Source organism: Pieris brassicae, chromosome 10 (genome assembly GCF_905147105.1).
Source record: "Pieris brassicae chromosome 10, ilPieBrab1.1, whole genome shotgun sequence".
NCBI classification, from domain to species: Eukaryota; Metazoa; Arthropoda; class Insecta; order Lepidoptera; family Pieridae; genus Pieris; species Pieris brassicae.
In genome coordinates, this window is record NC_059674.1 from 13,879,060 (window position 1) to 13,898,694 (window position 19,635).

At 34.2% G+C, this 19,635-nt stretch overlaps 1 protein-coding gene across 1 annotated transcript in view; it reads left to right on the top strand.

The window, feature by feature from the left end:
• Window positions 1-19,635, top strand: part of LOC123714802 (ankyrin-2-like) — a 64,146-nt gene that overhangs the window by 3,370 nt on the left and 41,141 nt on the right. The window contains exons 2-15 of the mRNA XM_045669331.1: window positions 10,709-10,810; window positions 12,598-12,777; window positions 13,676-13,792; window positions 14,014-14,169; window positions 14,607-14,772; window positions 15,122-15,282; window positions 15,557-15,726; window positions 16,221-16,327; window positions 16,584-16,744; window positions 17,004-17,207; window positions 17,323-17,421; window positions 17,887-18,024; window positions 18,488-18,634; window positions 19,024-19,167. Coding sequence (XP_045525287.1) covers window positions 10,709-10,810; window positions 12,598-12,777; window positions 13,676-13,792; window positions 14,014-14,169; window positions 14,607-14,772; window positions 15,122-15,282; window positions 15,557-15,726; window positions 16,221-16,327; window positions 16,584-16,744; window positions 17,004-17,207; window positions 17,323-17,421; window positions 17,887-18,024; window positions 18,488-18,634; window positions 19,024-19,167 — 2,052 coding nt within the window. The remainder of the gene's footprint in view (window positions 1-10,708; window positions 10,811-12,597; window positions 12,778-13,675; window positions 13,793-14,013; window positions 14,170-14,606; window positions 14,773-15,121; window positions 15,283-15,556; window positions 15,727-16,220; window positions 16,328-16,583; window positions 16,745-17,003; window positions 17,208-17,322; window positions 17,422-17,886; window positions 18,025-18,487; window positions 18,635-19,023; window positions 19,168-19,635) is intronic.

Below are 19,635 nucleotides of genomic sequence, written 5' to 3' on the forward strand. Positions count from 1 at the left end.
GAAAACTCAATAAACAAGGATTCTTTGTTCTATTTAATATTGATTTGTTTTACTAATTAAGGATGTAAATAAATTACATTTTCTGCAGATATTTGAATACTAATGAGACTCAAAAATAAATGAAAAACGTAACGTAATGAACTGGGCTTAAATGGAAGGCCTAATTAAAGTCTAAATAGTAAAAAAAAATTCTAGGGTTTGGTAATTGGATAATGGTTTAAACTGGGTCAGTTTATTATAGAACTTAGTTTTGTTAAAGATTTCAAATTAGTGCAAAAATATCCTATAAAGTGGAAGAAATTTGGTTTTCGTTTACTAAATTTACTGAAACATTATTTATGTGTTAAAGCACTAGTTTAAAAAAATCAATGGCGCTACAACCTTTTTTAGATCTAGGCGTCAGATTTCTGTATCTGTTTCATGATCATTTGTAAATCGATTAGGCAAGTAGGTGATCAGCTTTCTGTGCCTGACACACGCCGTCGACTTTTTTGGGTCTAAGGCAAGCCGGTTTCCTCACGATGTTTTCCTTCACCATTTCAGCTAATGTTAAATGCGCACATATAAAGAAACTCCATTGGTGCACAGTCGGGGATCGAACCTACGACCTCAGAGATGAGAGTCGCACGCTGTAGCCACTAGGCCAACACTGCTCCCTGAGTATTAGTTTAGGCTTCCATAAATAAATCTACATGCTCTCTGTTATATCTTTAGAGTGTGGACCATATTCTCTTACATCAGATTTTTTTTTCAACAAATCAAACAGAAATAGTGATGTTTCGTCATCGGTTTTATATGTAATATATTTAATGGCAATCAAATCATAGACTAGTAGTACTTGTATTGAACTCATTGCAAATCCGGTAAAGTAATTATACCTGAGCAGATACTGCTCGAGTATAATTAATCATAATATAATCTAGTGGTTAAAGTGCTGTGTGAACCCTGAGGTGTCGGATCTATAGCATAGGTTCAGTGTTCAGTTCACGTCTAAGATAACAAAACAAACAGACAAACAATTTATATAAGTTGCATATTCGTGAGTATACAATACATGTATACACATATACCGTTCGGGTTGAATAGCGCCATACAATTAACGCTCCATTTGCTACGCCCTTGACTTTGTATCGGATTTCTTACCATTGGTGTAGGGCTTCCCATAATCCTGAACTATCACCTAACATTTGTTTCAATATGTAAGGGAATTAAAAATTCAATATTCAATTTCCTTGCATTATTTCTCCAAACCGCAATTTTTTTCTCAACTCTTGTAAGTCCAACATATTTTTAAAAATATATTGAACTCCTCTTTGCAGGTTTTAGAAGTCGGTTGAATGAATAATGTTGCGGTGCTAAATCATATAACTGTCGATGTATATACAATGAAAGTGTTAGTTAATGTGATAAATATATAAGCATATTCATAAAACTTCAATAATAGACTTTTAACTAAGGTAGTTGTCGCCTCATTATGTCCCATTGCGTTTACGCTGTGATGAAAAGAGGCAGTTGAGAATAAAGTTATAACAGTGTTTTCTTAGGAATAAAGGACTTATATAGCTAATGTAATTTAAGTTAATGTTACAGATGAAAAAGAAAAGTTTAATGAAAGAAAAACACCAAATTAAAATGCATGGATTTATTAGGAAGACGAGTCCGTTATCTGAGTTCTTAATTAAGAAGTCGGCGGTTAATTCTTCTATGCCTCGGAATGAAAGTCGTGACCGAACAAGGAATTGAATTTGCCCATATTGTATTTAATACTAAACGAATATTTAATTATGAATACAGTAATTAGGCTATGTAAATATTAGGGTGTGTGGGCTGTCTGTTTATATTTGTGTAACATGAAACATTGGGAGTTTACCCTACTTTTAATAATAATACTTACGTTCTTATTTCTAATTGATATTAATACGTTTAACCGATATAAACGCGAATTAAATTACGAGAATATTCGAGTAATACAACGTAAGACATATTGCAATAAGCTAGTTATTTTGTCGACTGCATTGCGATTATAGTTGTACGCAGAAATGCATTTATTGGAAAAGCCATAATTACCAACATTATTCAAGATGTTAGTTTTTTGCTAAATAGAAAATTTTATGATTTCTTGCATTTTTATATTATATATCATTGATGGGTTTGGTAACTTTTGCGCCGTTTTAACACCGTACGAGCCGTTTTAACTCGAAATTTCATACGCATCAGCTTGATAACTCTTCCACAGTCAGCTTCAGAAGACATTCTTTTGCGAACTGTGGAATCCACCCCTGGTCTTCCTTGGTAGATACGACCTCCAATTATTACAAACAATTATACTCCTCTCTAAAAGGCCGGCAACGCACTCACTAAATTGGTTGTCCGTAGGCTGCGATGGCTGCCCTTTTTGGGGGTCCCGTAGGCTAGCTTGCCCCCCTTAAAAAAATAAAACAAACTACTATCATATGATATTTTCTTTAATATGTAAATTAGCTAAATAATGTATTAATTTATTTTTCATTTAAGCTGTATTATTGATAAAAATATATAATAATAAATAAGGTATGTAACATATTTTGCCAGAAAACTATAAAATGGGTTTTAGTATATAATAAATATCATGTTATTGTTATTACAGACATAAAGTAAAATTACTCAAAAGAAATATAGTTTTGTAATGTTTTTTTTTTCATTCCGATCAATCAAGTATTATCAGAACTGCATCGCGTGCAGTTAACTCTTATCAGAAAGGGGTGCATAATTACTGTTTCATGTAAGGTTCAAACACATGGGACAATTTTATAGGGTTCGAAACTAACTAACTATAATAAAATCTCCAGTGTTCTTACGAAATCAATGATTTCATTTATGAAATTAAGTAGATAATAAAAGCTTCAAAGCATTTATTCAGTCATTAATTTATAAATTGAAATTTCGTAGCTTAAACGTACAGAAACATAATTTTTAATTTTCAATTAGATGAAAGTAATTGACCACGATATAATACGTGCTCTGTTTGTAGGTTTAATACTATTCCTATAAAGACGCATATACAGGAAAAGGATTGAAGTGCATTCACTTGCGCATGCTAGTAGCACCACCTAGAGTTTACGCATATAGCAAAATAAATTTTACGCATGTACCTACTTATCAGCGGGTTTGTTACCATGCCCTACTGTTGGTTCAACTAATAATAACTAAAAAGGTGATGCGATTCTCGATATTGGCCTGAGACTTCAGTACTTATCGTCGTGTAAGATAAGAAGGAAAATTGGTCAAACTCACGACCTTAGGGTTTAATTCTTGGCTTATTTTACTAAGTTCTAAGCACCCTTTTAGCCAATCCGATCCGTAGATCCACCCTTGGTTCTAACGCTGGTAGTCCTAGGATTTGTAAGTAAGTTAATTAATTGTTCCTTCAAGTTAACGCCTTTCACGTTTCTTCACGTTATTCTGAGATATAAATTTTCCAAAATTATATCACATATTTACCTATGGATTAAAAAAAATTCTATAATATATATTATATTACATGTAAGCCCGTTTGAAAACTAAACAATTTACTTTTATTTAGTTAATAATACATCAAATTTCATTCTTCATATTAGCTTGTCTGGGGCATTAGCCTTTAAGCTCCACAATATGAAAACAAAGCTCAGTTTGTCTGGTACAATGCTAGACGCTTTGTGAACGGTTTCAAAGCCACAGACGCATTATGAGAAGTGCACTGTATAATTACTGAACAAAGGAATAGTTATGCTTAGCTTTTATTGAGATCTTAGTTCGTTGATATGCAATCAGAAGCCCATTTTTGTGCTTCGAGGTTATGCAACTTGACTCGTAAAAGCTTGAAGCAGTTTAAGCGCAAGAATATTGCTGAACAAAATATATTATTTTAAAAGATTCTTTAACACAAAAAAGGTATTTCTTTATTTCTGCGGTAGCGGTCGAAGATCTACTTGTGTAAAAATATAATCTATGTATTACAGAAAATATAAGTAATAAATGGTATTATGTCGTTTGGTTACTATAGTATTGAAAAACCGATGTTACATAAATATTGCCTTAATAGTAATGGCTTAAAGTAAAATAAGTCTAATATAAAGAAATAATAATAAATATTTAAAGGTGAGGTTGAGGTCATTGTATGAACGAGTAAAGTTACAAAATACACGTTTCTTGAAAGCCGAATTTATACACAAGTATAAACTAAATATCTTTCAGTATTAGTCAATATAAAATCTGCATGAACTGTGTTAAGGTGACCTTCAAGAATATTATTAAATGTTTTAATTTAAGAATTATGTAACGTATAATTATTAAAATAGTTCAATGATGAAACACCATGAATGAATGTAACAAACACACAACTGAAGTGCTTTTTCATATTTTCATTCAATGCTTTGCAATGACGTTACAGTAGTTTTAAATGAAAATATTTGAATAGTACATTGTGTGGGACAGATTAATAATCTTACAATAGACTTCTTTGATGTACAGTATTTTTGAATATAAAAATAAAAATATGGAACAAAATAACTACAAACTTACCCAAACTTTCCATGAAGTATGTTAAACGTCGAAACAGTTTTATAATTTTAATTTGTATATTGCTATGCTATTAATAACTTTTCCTTTATAATATGTCAAAAAAAAAATCAATCAATCAACGGCCCTATAACATTTTTAGGTCTGGGCCTCAGATTTCTGTATCTGTTTCATAATCATTTTTTAATCGAATAGGCAAGTAGGTGATTAGCCTTCTGTGCCGGTTTCCTCACGATGATTTCCTTCACCGTTCGAGGTAATGTTAAATGCGCACATAGAAAAAAAATCCATTTGTGCACAGCCGGGGATCGAACCTACGACCTCAGGGAAGTAAGTCGCATGCTGAAGCCACTACGCCAACACTGCTCACAATATGTCAAAACCAGTTAAATAAATAAACAATATATATTTCTATTGAAAAAATATCTATGTCTGTATCGTTGAATTAAGTACACAATATTAGCATCAAATTATTGATTCGTCTAGAATATGAATTGGTCTTGTTAGAGTCGTAGCGGCACAACAACCTTCTTCTGTACTGCGGTCGTAAAAGGAACTGTAAACTGTAAAATAATATTTCTATAGAAAGTTGTCGTTTGCAGAAACCTGTGCAACATCGATGCATTCTTCTATAAATATCGTCAGGGTCCCGACCCATTTACTGGGGACACTGAGGGCCATCTATTGTCGCCCTATTTGTTATCAATAGGTTGTACTCATACGCCATAGGTTTAGGGTTGAAATGGCTACTTTGGGGTAGAATTGGGGTTCTATATTTGGAAAGTTTTGATTATATAGATAAGAGTACAGCAATCGATTTGTTTATTATTTTACTCGCGTTTTGCATTAGAACACAAGCTTATTTAAGTTTGATTTAGGACTTTTAGTCTTTGCAGAAACTCTAGATGATGATAATAATGTAAGGTCGTCATCTGAGTACAAATAAATATATCCAAGTTTAAATAGAAAAAGGATTTGACTGCTCTTGAAAGTAGCTTTAAGATTAAAGCTACAGAATACAGGTGATTAATTGGCGTTGCAATTAGGCAAGGGCAAGGCAAGATTTGTGAAATCCCGTTGGATTTCACAAATCTTCTACGTTATTCAAATTAAAGTCCTGATGGCCTTAAAATCTTAAATTTAATTACTTTTATCATAGTCAATATACATTCAACTTGTACTACAGAACTTTATTCATAAACTATATCTATTGCATAAAGGATTTTATATTTTAAATGTATTTATATAAACTATAAATTAGATCAGTGTTGGTCTCAGCATGCGATTCTCACCCCTGAGGTTGTAGCTTTGTTTCCCGGCTGTGCATTGGACTTTCTTTCTATGTGCGCATTTAACATTCGCTCGAACGTTGAAGAAAAACCTCGCGAGGAAAAAGGCGACGGCGAGCGTCAGGCTCAGAAGGCTGATCACCTACTTGCCTATTAAAATAACAAATGACCATGAAACAGATACAGAAATCTGAGACCCAGAACTAAAAAGGTTGTAGCGTTACAGGTTTTATACATATATAATGTTTTGTTTTTATCACTATCGTCTCCCTTTGCAAATAGTTATTAAACTTGACTAATTATATATTTAACTTAAATAAAGTGCGCATATGTATGCCAGCCTTTACCAGCTTAGAATTGTTAATTAGCTTATTTCTGTCTTCGGTTTACCTACATTACAAGTATTACAACAATCAATACAACAGAACAAGTTCGTATATTGTTTGCCACACATTAATTTGTATAAATGGCCGCAGGGGTTCACATTTTCGTGTTTAAAACTAAGATTGATTTTTTTTTCATATTTAATTTTTTAGACTACTTTAAATATGCATAATGTGTACTAATTCTGCGTAACCAAGATTTTTAGTTATGTTATAATAAATTTATGTTACTTAAAAAATAGATTAAATTTGGTCTCCTAGGTTCACATACGTCGCCTAGATACTAGGTTATATAAAAGCCAATACTATCCAGTTTTACATATACATTACCTAAATGTCGAAAAGGGTCTTTTCGAATAGTCATCGTAACTTGTCAGTCAAGCAAAAAGCTATAAAATAAAATGGGGTGAGGAATTTAATGCATATATTCTTCAAATAAATAAAATTTGTCTATTAATACACCCCCTAAAATAAAATTTCCATACAGAATAATACAAATAACTTTGATGACCCAAATTTGTATATTAAGATTTAAATGCAGTATACTACAGATGTACTGATAGCCATACAAAAGTAACATTAGTCAGTAACGCGTTACTATGGTTACCGTTATCAGGTACCAGGATTTTTACCTTCTTAGGCTGAAACTTCGATACATTTATACCAGATACGTGTTCAATCTAAATCAAAATTATACCGCTAACAGTACCCGTTAGCAGGGATAGCAAAAGCGATAAATTCATGTACAAAAATCTCGAGTTATGCTAGTGTCAAAGTGACAGACTTTACATTGACATTTGAACACTATACAGTTGCACAAACACAATAATTTTAATTTCCATCCCACCGCGTCGTTGGCATAACACCAACACCAATCACATTTACTTATTTATATTATCATGCTATTTTTCGAAGGGGTAGGCAGAGACCATAATCTTCACTTGCTACAGTCCTGACATACCTCTCTCGTTTCATCGACTCTGGTGTATGCTTGTCGGTTATGGATTCTTTTAACTTGTCCCTTCTGAAGGCATTTATTCTACTTTGATTATTTCTCTGCCACACGCAACATCCCAAACTCAACCCAACTAATCACATAAAAAAATCCATGGCGCTACAACCTTTTTAGGTCTGGGTCTCAGATTTCTGTATCGGTTTCATGATCATTAATCAATTTAATAGGAAAGTAGGTTATCAGCCTCCTGTGCCTGACAAACGTCGACTTTTTGAGTCTTAATGCAAGGCGGTTTCCTCACGATGTTTGCCTTCACCCTTCGAGCGAATGTTACATGCGCACATAGAAAGAATGTCCATGGTGCACAGATCGAACCTACGACCACTAGGCCAACACTGCTCAACTAATCACATACATCTAGTTAAAATCAAAACGGAATACGGTCGCAACTATATAAGTTATTTCGGAACGAGTGTTTACAACACCTTGCCTCATGAGATGCGGGAAATATCACTGGACTCACGTGCGACGTCATTTGGGGGATGGAATTTGATGTAGTAAAAGCGTTCGTTCCAAATAGGCCATACATACATCGAATTAATTCGAACGAATCGAGGGTGTAGTAATCCATACCAATGTCAAAAACTTGTTATTGTGGGTCAATACGGATAGTTGACGAAACTAATGTATAGTTTATGCTAATGGCACGAGCATATTGTCGTAGTTAACAAGTATAAATGACAACCACGGAAACATAACCTTTTCGGTTCAAAAAAAACACTTGCTTGCTTGCATCGTGTTTTAGATCAAAGATTTAGGTTTCAACTTATGTAATGACGTCATATGCATGACTAAGTAGGATTGTGTCTGGGCACGTGAGCAATTATTTCTGGCTTGGGGTGAAACACCCTCTTGGTATAAATATTGACGCCAATTTGGGCCAGCTTTTTGTAACAATATTATATAACTTTAGGCTAGAACATTTTAGCCAGATAATAAGTAGTTTGGTTAGTCTAGTAATAGTCTAATAAGTGACTAATACCATGGGGCTAACAAAAACTCCTGCCCATGCCGATTTTTTTATTTTGGAACACATTTTTTTTATCTAAATGTATAAAACAAAGTCGTGTTAGTTACACCACTTATAAATCAATATCGGCTGGACCGATGTTAGTTCTCTCTTTTTTGGTGGATTCTTCCGAATAGCTTAATAAGTAATAAAATATCGGATAAGTTATCGAATAACACAAAATAAATAAATAAATTTTACGAAACTAAAGTTAAGCGATATTATTTAACTGTTAGGCGGAACATTGTTCGCCAGGTCCGTTAGTAGATTATAAAGAACGTGGCGTGGATCGGAATGTATGGACTAATATAACTCCAAAATGTAGTATTCATTGGTAATACAAATAAATGTTTATATTTTCTGAAACTAGTTAAATTTATATGTAGTGAAAAAGATGACGTAATACGATATCGTCTAGAGACCACACCGTTAAATTTTATTACTTGACACAAATAAATAAACGTTCATATTTGTCGCAACATTCAACGCTACATAAAAAATCCAGGCTACAAGAAACGGGAACCTAAGGAAATTTACATGCAATTTAATTGTCTGATGTAGTCTGTAAGCATATAATTATGTAAATTACTATGCGTAAAGTGAAATCTTGGCAAATTTTTATGCTTGTTTTTTTTTAAAGCCGATGTACTATCAAACAGTAAGAAGTGGTCGGCAATAAAGGCAAGTTTTTTTAACCTTTATAATGAAATGTAAATATCTATTAACGAGCGTGACCTCTTCCTTCCAAAATCACAACTTGAATCTTTCTTGGCATCTTTTCTACATAGTTTTTAACAAAGTTCTGAGGAATACGTTCCCAACGTATTCCTCTTGTCTGCGATGACTTTTTTTAGCTCCCAGATGTTTTGTAGTGCAGGTTGCACTGATCATACTCGTCTATTTAGATCATCCATGCTCAATTGGATTGAGGTCAGGACTTCGAGCTGGCCAATCTAAGCGATGGATCTCAATTTCTTGCTGTATGCTTCGGCGTCGCTACGGTGTGGGCGAGCATTGTCATCCATTAAAATGGAATCTTCCTCAAGACCACTCAATACGGGTTTTGTACGTAAAAACTAACTCCATACGATCCGTCGAATTAATTGCAGCCCAAAACATAACGGACACTACGCCCTAAGAAGTGATTTCTTCGAAACACAGTTCCGCATAGCGGCGTCGCATCCGTCGCGCGTCGGTCTTCTCCACACAATGAGATTATTAGCTTCATCAGAAAACATGTCCATTCCAGTTTCCGCGTAAAAAGTCCAGAAAAAAAAGAGTTTCATATAACATTGTTGTAAATTCATATGGGAGAGTTTTAAGTGAAATGTGATTGAGCATCACTCAATATTAGTATCCATCAGCCCTGGCTAGACCAAGCAAGCTAACTACTCTTCTTACTTCAATTCCACAATTAGGATTCCGCCACGCCTGACTCACAATGCAAATCTCTTGATTCTGTGTATCGTTTTTTTCTCAAACCGGGTCTTCTTTTGATTTGTTAAAAACTAAGGAAGAAATATATAAAAAAATTGTGGCGCTAAAAGAACGCACATTCCTAATCATTAATTTTTCTATACCTATAGGCCACTTAGTAATCGGTTTCGTCGCCGTGTTTTCCTTCACCATACGAGAGAATGTTAAATGCTCAGATATAAAGAAAAATCTGCTCCCTAAAATATGTAAAGCAACCTTTAATTATAAGCTGTCTATAAAACGATAAAACTTATTTAAAACGAACTTTAATACAAATAATGAAGTCCTATTTTCCAATAGCAAAAAGTCGAGAGCTTAAAGAAAATACTGATATTATGTGTGAGCTCAAGTGTGTAACCCTACCGGGGTTAAACAAAGACCAATGGGGTGACGTCGTAATTATTGTACTGATTGCCGCAGTTCGTTGAATCTTTTTACAGTAGTTTGCTACGAATGCTTTTACTATACTATTCCTTGACGATCTATTTTGCTTTTTGCTTCTCTACGATTTAAAGATTTTCAGACGATAGCTATTTAAGTTTATTTATATGATGTCCTGTAATAATTAATGATAGATCAGTTTCAATAAATATCATATAGTCTGTTGTATTGATAATTTATTGTAAGGAACATCAGTTCCCCACCACTCCGAAACAAATGTTTTTTTGCTGGAAAAAGGTTAACTTTTTACCTTCTTGTGATATTTGATAATTAAAGCCAGAATAGTTGAGTATTAAAAAATAGACTCTTCTTTATTTGATCTTTAGTACATTTGTATGTTATATTAGATAGTAGACTGATCAGTAAAAATATGTGGCATCGTATTGTCAAAATAGCTTTAAAACTAAAATATCTTCTATTATCTACAAAACGTTGAACTCCAGATTGTCAAATTTTGCTCGTAAACACAAGATTATATGTAACGAAGTTTCAGCTTTCTTAGTACGATTATTCTAAGACAAAATTATGTTCGTGTACTTTATTTTAACCTTGTCAACAGGCGGACGCCAGCACGGCATTCCTTCGCGCCGCGCGCGCAGGTCAAATTGACAAGATCATCAGTCTGCTGGAGCAAGGGGTTGACATCAACGTTAGCAACGCTGTAAGTAACATTTAATATTATAGTATTTGAACATCGAATCATCGGCTGGTTAAGAGTCTGTGGAATAGAAATGTTAAACTAAGTTCAATGTATGTCTTTCTATAAGTCTAAGTTCTATAATCAAATACTATGTTTATTTTTGAAGCTATTTCTCTTCTTCTTATGGGTCTGTTTCAAGTAATTTTAATAATAAATCAGTCTTCTGTACCACCCAAATAATTATTAATCCGCTAGGAATAGACTATGGACTAAGTTCATTCGCCACTTGGGTTAAAATTTGCGCCAACCACTAGAGTAAAATCTACGGAGATTCAAAGACAAACAGCAAAAAAATATAGTACTTGTCGTATATTTCACGTCAACAGTTTCCGCGTTTTACAGTCATTTGTTTTGTTGGCTCGTTAGTCTAATCATAAAGTTAGAAAAACGTTTGCCCCGGTGAGTCCGGCTCTTATAGCCAATTCCTTAATATCGGGAAACCAAGCTATCACTATAAATGTTTCTTTATATATTTTATCCACCCGTCAAACCACTTTGATCTTTTCATTATGTCTAATTCTATTACTAACAATATTATAGTCTAGACTAATAAATCGTACTAAAAGACGTACCATACCGTACCGAATGCCACATAGTAAAATAATCACACCGGATTATGTTCGTGATGAAATCGCGTGTTCCTTCAACATTTCTAGGAATTGAGTCCGCTAATATTATAATTAACCTTTTTACTACTGAAGTGTTATGTAAGTCACGCTTAATAATCTTCATTATTGTTCATATTATGGGGCACGTCAAGGTTTTCTGGAATAAGCGTTGCGACAAGTCTCTCTAATTTGCAAAGCTGAAATATTATAGTTCTCCGTGTTCAGAATGCGCGCGAGTCGAGTCGAATTTGTATTTTTCAAGTGCGAACTTTTCCCCGTTACATTTACAAAGTACGGGCTGTACCTATAGTTGTTTATGTCTGAAGTTCGATGTTGTCTAAAATCTGTATTAGTGATTAATACTTACTGAATAAAAACCTTATTATGTACGTCTAATAACAATCTTAACAATCGTAGAATTACCATACAAAACCTTTTTCAAATTACTATTTACAACCATATTATACCTTTTTAAACAAAACGCTCAAATTTACAGTATTTACACTACAACCTCTTTACCCAGACCTAAAGATTTCTGTATCTGTTTCATGATCATTTGCATATCTAATAAGCAAGTAGGTGATCAGCCTTCTGTGCCTGACGCACGCCGTCGACATTTTGGGTCTATGGCAAGCCGGTTTCCTTACGATGTTTTCCTTCACCGTTCGAGCGAATGTTAAATGAGCACATAGAAAGAAAATCCGTTGGTGAACAGCCGGGGATCGAACTTACGACCTCAGGGATCAAAGTCGCACGTTGAAGCCACTAGGCCAACACTGCTCTTAACTTACAGAGTAATAATAATAATAAATAGAACATTAAAACTAATTTAAAAAGTATGAACCCTGTGACAGTGTACCTTTAATACTGGCAGCATTTCCTTGCTATATTGCGATACTTATTCCTTGAGCGAGGAAAGCACCAGCTCTGGGGTCACCAATACTGTCTACCAGGCGGCAACTAAAATCTTTCAGTCTCGCAAAAAAAAGTGAGTCAACTCCGGTTTTACTGCGCCTTACATAAGTTTCTGCTCAAAGATGGCGTCAGTCCGCTAACACTATATTTAAATATTATTTTGAAATACGCTGCACCTAGCGTCTTTAACACCGCAGCATATACTAATAAGTGGTTTTACTTCAGAACGGCCTGAATGCAATCCACCTTGCATCTAAAGACGGACATGTCGAAGTAGTGAAGGAGTTGCTGCAGCGTGGAGCTTCGATAGATGCAGCCACCAAGAAGGGCAACACAGCCCTGCACATCGCATCACTGGCTGGCCAAGAAGCCGTCGTACGACTACTTGTGCAAAATGGGGCTCAGGTGAAGTGTTTTTATTTTGACTTATACTGTAAAAATACTATTTTAAAATAGATTTCACAAACTCAAACATTTAGGTATACTTAAGGTACTATAGTATTTTTGATTGATTAGTAGATTTAGACACAACTAGTAACACACTTCTTTTTCATAAAAAAAAGTTTTAAACATGCACCATATACCATGGAATAATTGTTATCTAGTTAGACACAGCACAGGGACTCCCTAGTGTATACTAGCGTTAGCTCAATTTTGCCAGAATCGTATATTTTCTGTCATGAATAATGTTCTATTATGCAAATCCTTCTAACCTAAACCAATTATTAGTTCGGCGGAACTTTTACTTTGGTTTAATGACGTCATTACGTACAAAACGAAGCCATGGATGCGAAAAATGACAAAGGTTGCATTTTAGGTTGTAAGTGTATTTTTATAGATTTATAGCACACAGATTGTAAAGTATTTTTATGGAAATTATATTTAAACAGTACATGGTAGTGTGTGTGTAGAAGTTGAATGAAAACTAAATTTCGCGTTACGACATTCTCATACAAATTTAGTTTTCCACTTTCTACATACACAACTCTTAATGGATCTTGACTACGCCCCCATTTTTATTGGATCTTAAACTGTTCTGTTACATTATATTGTCCTTGTCAAATAAATAGTGACTATAACTACTGCTATAATCATACTACGTAGAGAGAATTTATTCATGAGATAATAAAGTAAAACACCAAAGTAAAAGATAAAAACACCAACGTAACATGCACGCATGCGTCAGATATTTTTTATGAAAATCTTATAGCTACGCACAAAACTTAGGATATTACGGTTTATTATTTTGTAGAATTGTCTCTTTTAAATTAGTTGCTATATTTAAAACTCATTGTTCTTGCAGGTCAACATCCAGTCGCAGAATGGTTTCACTCCTCTCTACATGGCAGCACAGGAAAACCACGATGGTGTTGTCAAATTTCTACTTTCCAATGGAGCTAACCAGAGTTTGGCTACAGAGGTAATAAAAAATAATAATTCAATAAAAAGAGCAATTTAATTTATATAATGTTGTATGTATGTTATGTTGTTAAATATAATCAATTTTATATTTAAATTAATTAAATAATTATTTTTATCATCATTTATCCGTTTTTCGTATGTTCTTTAAGACACACCGATTTGAATCCGCTTAGTATTTAAAGCAAACATTTCTGAATAAATAACACATTTTAATCACAGGATGGCTTTACTCCCCTGGCTGTTGCGATGCAACAAGGCCACGAGAAGGTAGTGGCCGTTCTCTTGGAGGCTGATACTCGAGGCAGGGTTCGTCTTCCTGCGCTTCACATTGCTGCCAAGAAAGATGACGTCAAGGCAGCTAATTTACTACTTGAGGTAAAGAAACCAAAGATAAAAGAAACAAAAAAATATATTAAAATTTCCTCAAAATTAGGACGAACTCATGATACACAGTAGGTACATAAGTGGAATGTATGTATTAATGTTACATAATATTAATGTACATTATATAAAAAAATCGCTAAAAGTCCTTCCTGACAGACGTCATCTTCACGATTCTATTTGAATACTGGTCCTTAATACTTTTGCAATCTTCTTATAACGCCATCTCTTTTCGAAGGTTCATCATGGCTACTTAATTTAATTTTGGATACCGTGCTTTTGAATGGAATGACTTACTTTGAACAAACCATTGTCTATGAGTCTTTAACCAAGACGGGCTAGGTATCATTCTACCTGCCACTATACTAATACCATTAATTAAAGGAGCACGTATTTCTTATGAATTAGAAATGATAAATTATTTCTTTCAGAATGAACACAATCCAGACGTAACATCAAAATCCGGTTTTACACCTCTACACATCGCAGCTCACTATGGAAACGAGGCAGTCGCGCGTCTACTCCTGGCTAAAGGAGCCGATGTGAATTGTGCTGCTAAGCATAACATCTGTCCTTTGCATGTCGCTGCTAAGTGGGGTATGAATGGATGAATAAATTTAGGATTATATTTTAGGAAATGAGTTTCTTATCGTATGTACTGTAGATAACGGCGCAAAAGTAGAATAAATACAAGCCTATGAGTACGCGTGTTTAATTCACGAAAGTTTAGGATAGTTTTCTAATAAAAAACAATACTTTATTTCGAAAATAGTTAAATTCATTTTGGCTATTTAAAGCCTTAAAAACTAAGATATATCATTAGTAAGTTGTATAACCTAAATTAGTTTACACATCATTGTAATTAACGAAGTTCAATACTATAATAATGAAGGACAATAAAATAAAAGTTGCGCAATGTAAAGAATGTATAAAACCTTTACAACAGGGAAAGACAACATGGTGTCTCTTTTATGCGATAATGGAGCCAACGTGGAAGCTCGCACTAGAGACGGCCTGACACCCTTGCACTGTGCAGCGCGTTCTGGTCACGAGAGAGTGGTGGAAGCCTTGTTGGATAGAGGAGCACCTATTACCAGTAAAAGCAAGGTAAGTTATCTTTATAGGGCGTAATTTTTTGTTAATTACAAAGTCATTAATAAATGTTATACTATATGGAATTTGATATTAATCAAGAAATAAAGATATTTTCGTCGCGAATCCTATATCCAGGACCTACCCACTAACCGCTTTCTGCATACAAATAATTTATATGTAATAAATAATATTACTAATTTAAATTTTATGAATGGCCGCGTCATATGCATCGTATATTGATATTGACCACTATTTTCATCCATCCATTACATTTTTATCCATCCAGAATGGTTTAGCACCACTCCACATGGCTGCTCAAGGTGACCACTCCGAAGCCGCCCGCGTCCTCTTGGGTCGAAGGGCCCCAGTCGATGACGTCACCGTGGACTACCTGACAGCGTTACACGTCGCCGCACACTGTGGACACGCTAAAGTAGCTAAATTGTTGTTGGATCGGTAAGTTTTGAGCATTGAAAGGGATCACATAACTTCAGATTCAGCAGAACCCTTAGGGTTTTCGGGATTATGGGAAAAGTATGTGCATAATTTCAACTTGATCCAAACAAATACTTTAAGACAATTACAGCATATCAGGTGTTAAATTTTCAATATCAGTTCATAAGAGTCCAGAGATTATTTCAAATAATTATTTATGATAGTAAGTACGAATATATCTTACATAAATTACTGTTTTTGTACGAATTGTTCATAAATTATATTATGTTATTAGACTCATGCCAAACAGTTATGTATTTTAAAATTGTACGTATACATTAGGTATGTTTATGCTCGTTCCATTATTTAAATTATTCTAGTTAGCTAATTATTATAATAATTTTAGATAATATTTGTAATATTATCTAAAATTAAGAAATTCTGTTTAATTTTCTTACGGTTGTGTTTAGTTCTATGTAAATACCTTATGTCACTATATTAATGTTTCTTTACAGTAATGCCGATGCCAACGCACGAGCCCTCAATGGCTTTACCCCTCTACACATTGCCTGTAAGAAGAACAGGATCAAAGTAGTCGAACTTCTACTAAAGTATGGTGCAAGTGAGTATCATTATATGTGGAAAATAATTTTACATAATGAAATAGCGCTGAAAGTTTAACTGATACTTCGTAAATGCAGATGAATTAAATGAATAAATCCAAATTAAAATATTATTTAATGTAGTCTTTAACTGAAGTACTCTTTTGTCACGTTGTTTTTATGCTGTAACAAAAAGAGATTTTTTAAGACTATATAAAGTACACTTAAAATATCTGCATATATGCTTCTATAAAATACATATTTTTAATCTACTAGGCATCCAAGCTACCACCGAATCTGGCCTGACACCTCTTCATGTCGCATCCTTCATGGGATGCATGAACATCGTAATATACTTGCTGCAGCATGAAGCTAATCCTGATGTGCCCACTGTTAGGGGAGAAACACCCTTACATCTCGCTGCTAGAGCAAATCAGGTAAAAATTCCATATAACTATATATAAATTATGTTTTGCGTTGCGTAAATTGCGTTTTTATGACCCGATAAATTTGAAATGCCATTTATGAATTTCATAAGCAATTATAATTCTACTAATGAAGTCACACAGTTGTCTTGCGATTATTATGATATCAATTACATTTTTTTCTAGTTTGATACTATTTTAATGACTTACGTTATTTTTTATCATATACATACTCAGAATATATAATCACTTACCATCGATCTTTTCACAGACGGATATAATACGAATTCTCCTCCGCAATGGAGCTGCCGTAGAGGCAAAGGCCCGCGAGCGTCAAACGCCACTCCATATTGCCTCTCGACTAGGCAATGTTGACATTGCAGTGTTATTGTTGCAACATGGCGCTGATGTCCGTGCAATGACTGCAGACCATTATAACGCACTTCACATTGCTGCTAAACAACATAACCATGATGTAAGTAAAAATTTGAAAATTTGTAACATCCGCGTTCTCTATTCAAAATATCTATTCCTTTTGAAGCTTTAAACATATGTACAATTAATTTTTATCTTAATTAAACTACTTATAGGTTGCTGCGGCGTTAATCGAACATAATGCACCATTAACTGCTACCACTAAAAAAGGGTTCACGGCTCTTCACCTGGCTGCCAAATATGGAAATCTGAAGGTAAATGAAAAGAAATATATGACAATTTTTTCACCTAAACATATCTATACCTGATCCCTTGAATATTGATCAAACAATCTAGTTACAGAAGCTATCAAACCATTTTTTATTTAGCTTTAGTATACCGACTCATTGTAAGATTGTAATTCATAATTTATTAACATTTTATATCTTGTAGTCAGATTGAGATAATGACACAGTAAACGCAAATAAACGAAGCAGAACGATAAAACTATATATATAACTAAATATATTATTCTCATACTATTTGTATGAGAATAATATATTTAGTCAATCAGATCAGATAAAAAACAAATAAAAAACATGTTATTTAATAATTATTAGTGCATTTTCATCCTCAAGACGAGATTGTTACTACAGTAAATTGTTGGACGCCTTAACAACTCTCAAACAATTTTTTATGGCCTACAAAGTATCAAGTTTCATTCGTTGATGTTTTTATAGGTGGCCAATCTCTTATTAGCAAACGGAGCATCACCAGATCAGGCTGGCAAGAACGGTATGACCCCTCTACATATCGCAGCTCAGTATGACCAGCAGGCTGTTGCTAATACACTGCTGGAGAAGGGAGCGGACGCCAAGGTATCTTTTTATTAAACAACTATAATTAACACTATAGGACACATCATATGTATGATTCAATTAGGAACCAAACCAGCGCCAATACTCTGCGGCACTGATAAGTTTCTTCTACGATGTTTTGTACGCAATTTCAATGACCTCGTAGTTCTCTCAATATTCGTAGAGCTGACGTAGCAACGGATTACGCGAAACATAAACTATTATTGAACTATGGATAATACGATACATATTGCAAAGTGTCTTTGTGCTTCGTTGCATTATATTTCATTATATATATTGTGCGACACTGTATTACAGCGATAGAGTATCTAGTAGTTATTATTAAAATTGGATCAATATAACAAGTTCTATAAATTCGGTAAAAAGTAAGTTCCATATAAATTGTATGCAATAAATTAAAATATCACAAGCGGCAATATATTGCCTATTTTATAAGATCTAAAAATATGTTATACCTTTGCAGGCCGTGGCAAAGAACGGCCATACACCACTGCATATAGCGGCGCGTAAGAACCAAATGGAAACAGCCGCAACTCTCCTGGAATACGGAGCGTTGACAAATGCAGAATCAAAGGCTGGATTTACTCCACTTCATTTGGCAGCACAACAGGTATTTAATCACTTATGTCAAAAATAAGATTTTGTAGTATAAGTAAACGCCAGACGCCACGATTTTAGGGATGCCGGTTTCCGGAAGGTGCATAATCAAACCAACACAACACTGCTCATTTTTTTATTATAACATTAAGCTAGTGAAAGAGATTTATAAAGCAGGAATACAAATAAAGTTAAGAGTAAAGGAAAATACAAAACATCTTAAGTTAGTTACATAAAAGTTCATGAAACAACAATTAAATTAACAATTAAAATAAACAATTAAATTACTAGAAAAATAATTTAAATAATATTTACAAGTAAATCCATTTGGTGTTTAACTACGAAGCGTAAAGTATTTGTAACAAATTAATAGCGGGTACTTACTAATAATCTTCCAATCAGGGACATACAGACATGTGCGCACTGTTATTGGAACAAAGTGCGGAGGTAGACCAGCAGGCCAAGAATGGTTTGGCAGCGTTACACCTGGCTGCGCAAGAAGACAGGGTGCCAGTGGCACAGTTGCTGATTAAGAACGGCGCTCAGGTTCGATAAAAAACCTTATTTACATCACAAAACACCTAATTACATTTTTCTGGTTGCGTCGAGGTGCACGGACCACAGTCTTAACCGACTGTCACCTCTCTCCCTCACTGCTTTTATTTTTATTAATTAAATTGTATTTCGTGCTTTACTGCTGATGTCTGAGCCAATTCCGACATATGCTTAAAAATAAGCACAGATTACAATAAGCTATGACAATTTCTACTGGTAGAATCTACTTCGTTTGTTGTTTGTCTTTCTCAATTGAATACCTAGTCAGCAAGATCTATACGCTGCATCGGCGGCCGGGCAAAGCTTTCTTCAATGAAATGGCAGTAAAGGCGGAATTGGAAAAGCTGCGAAGGAAACATATATATTGTATTAAATTAATATTAGTAATGGGCTTGATTTTAAAATCAATAATGATTACACGTGCCCGAGGCCCATTCTTTCAAAACTATTACGTCGTAG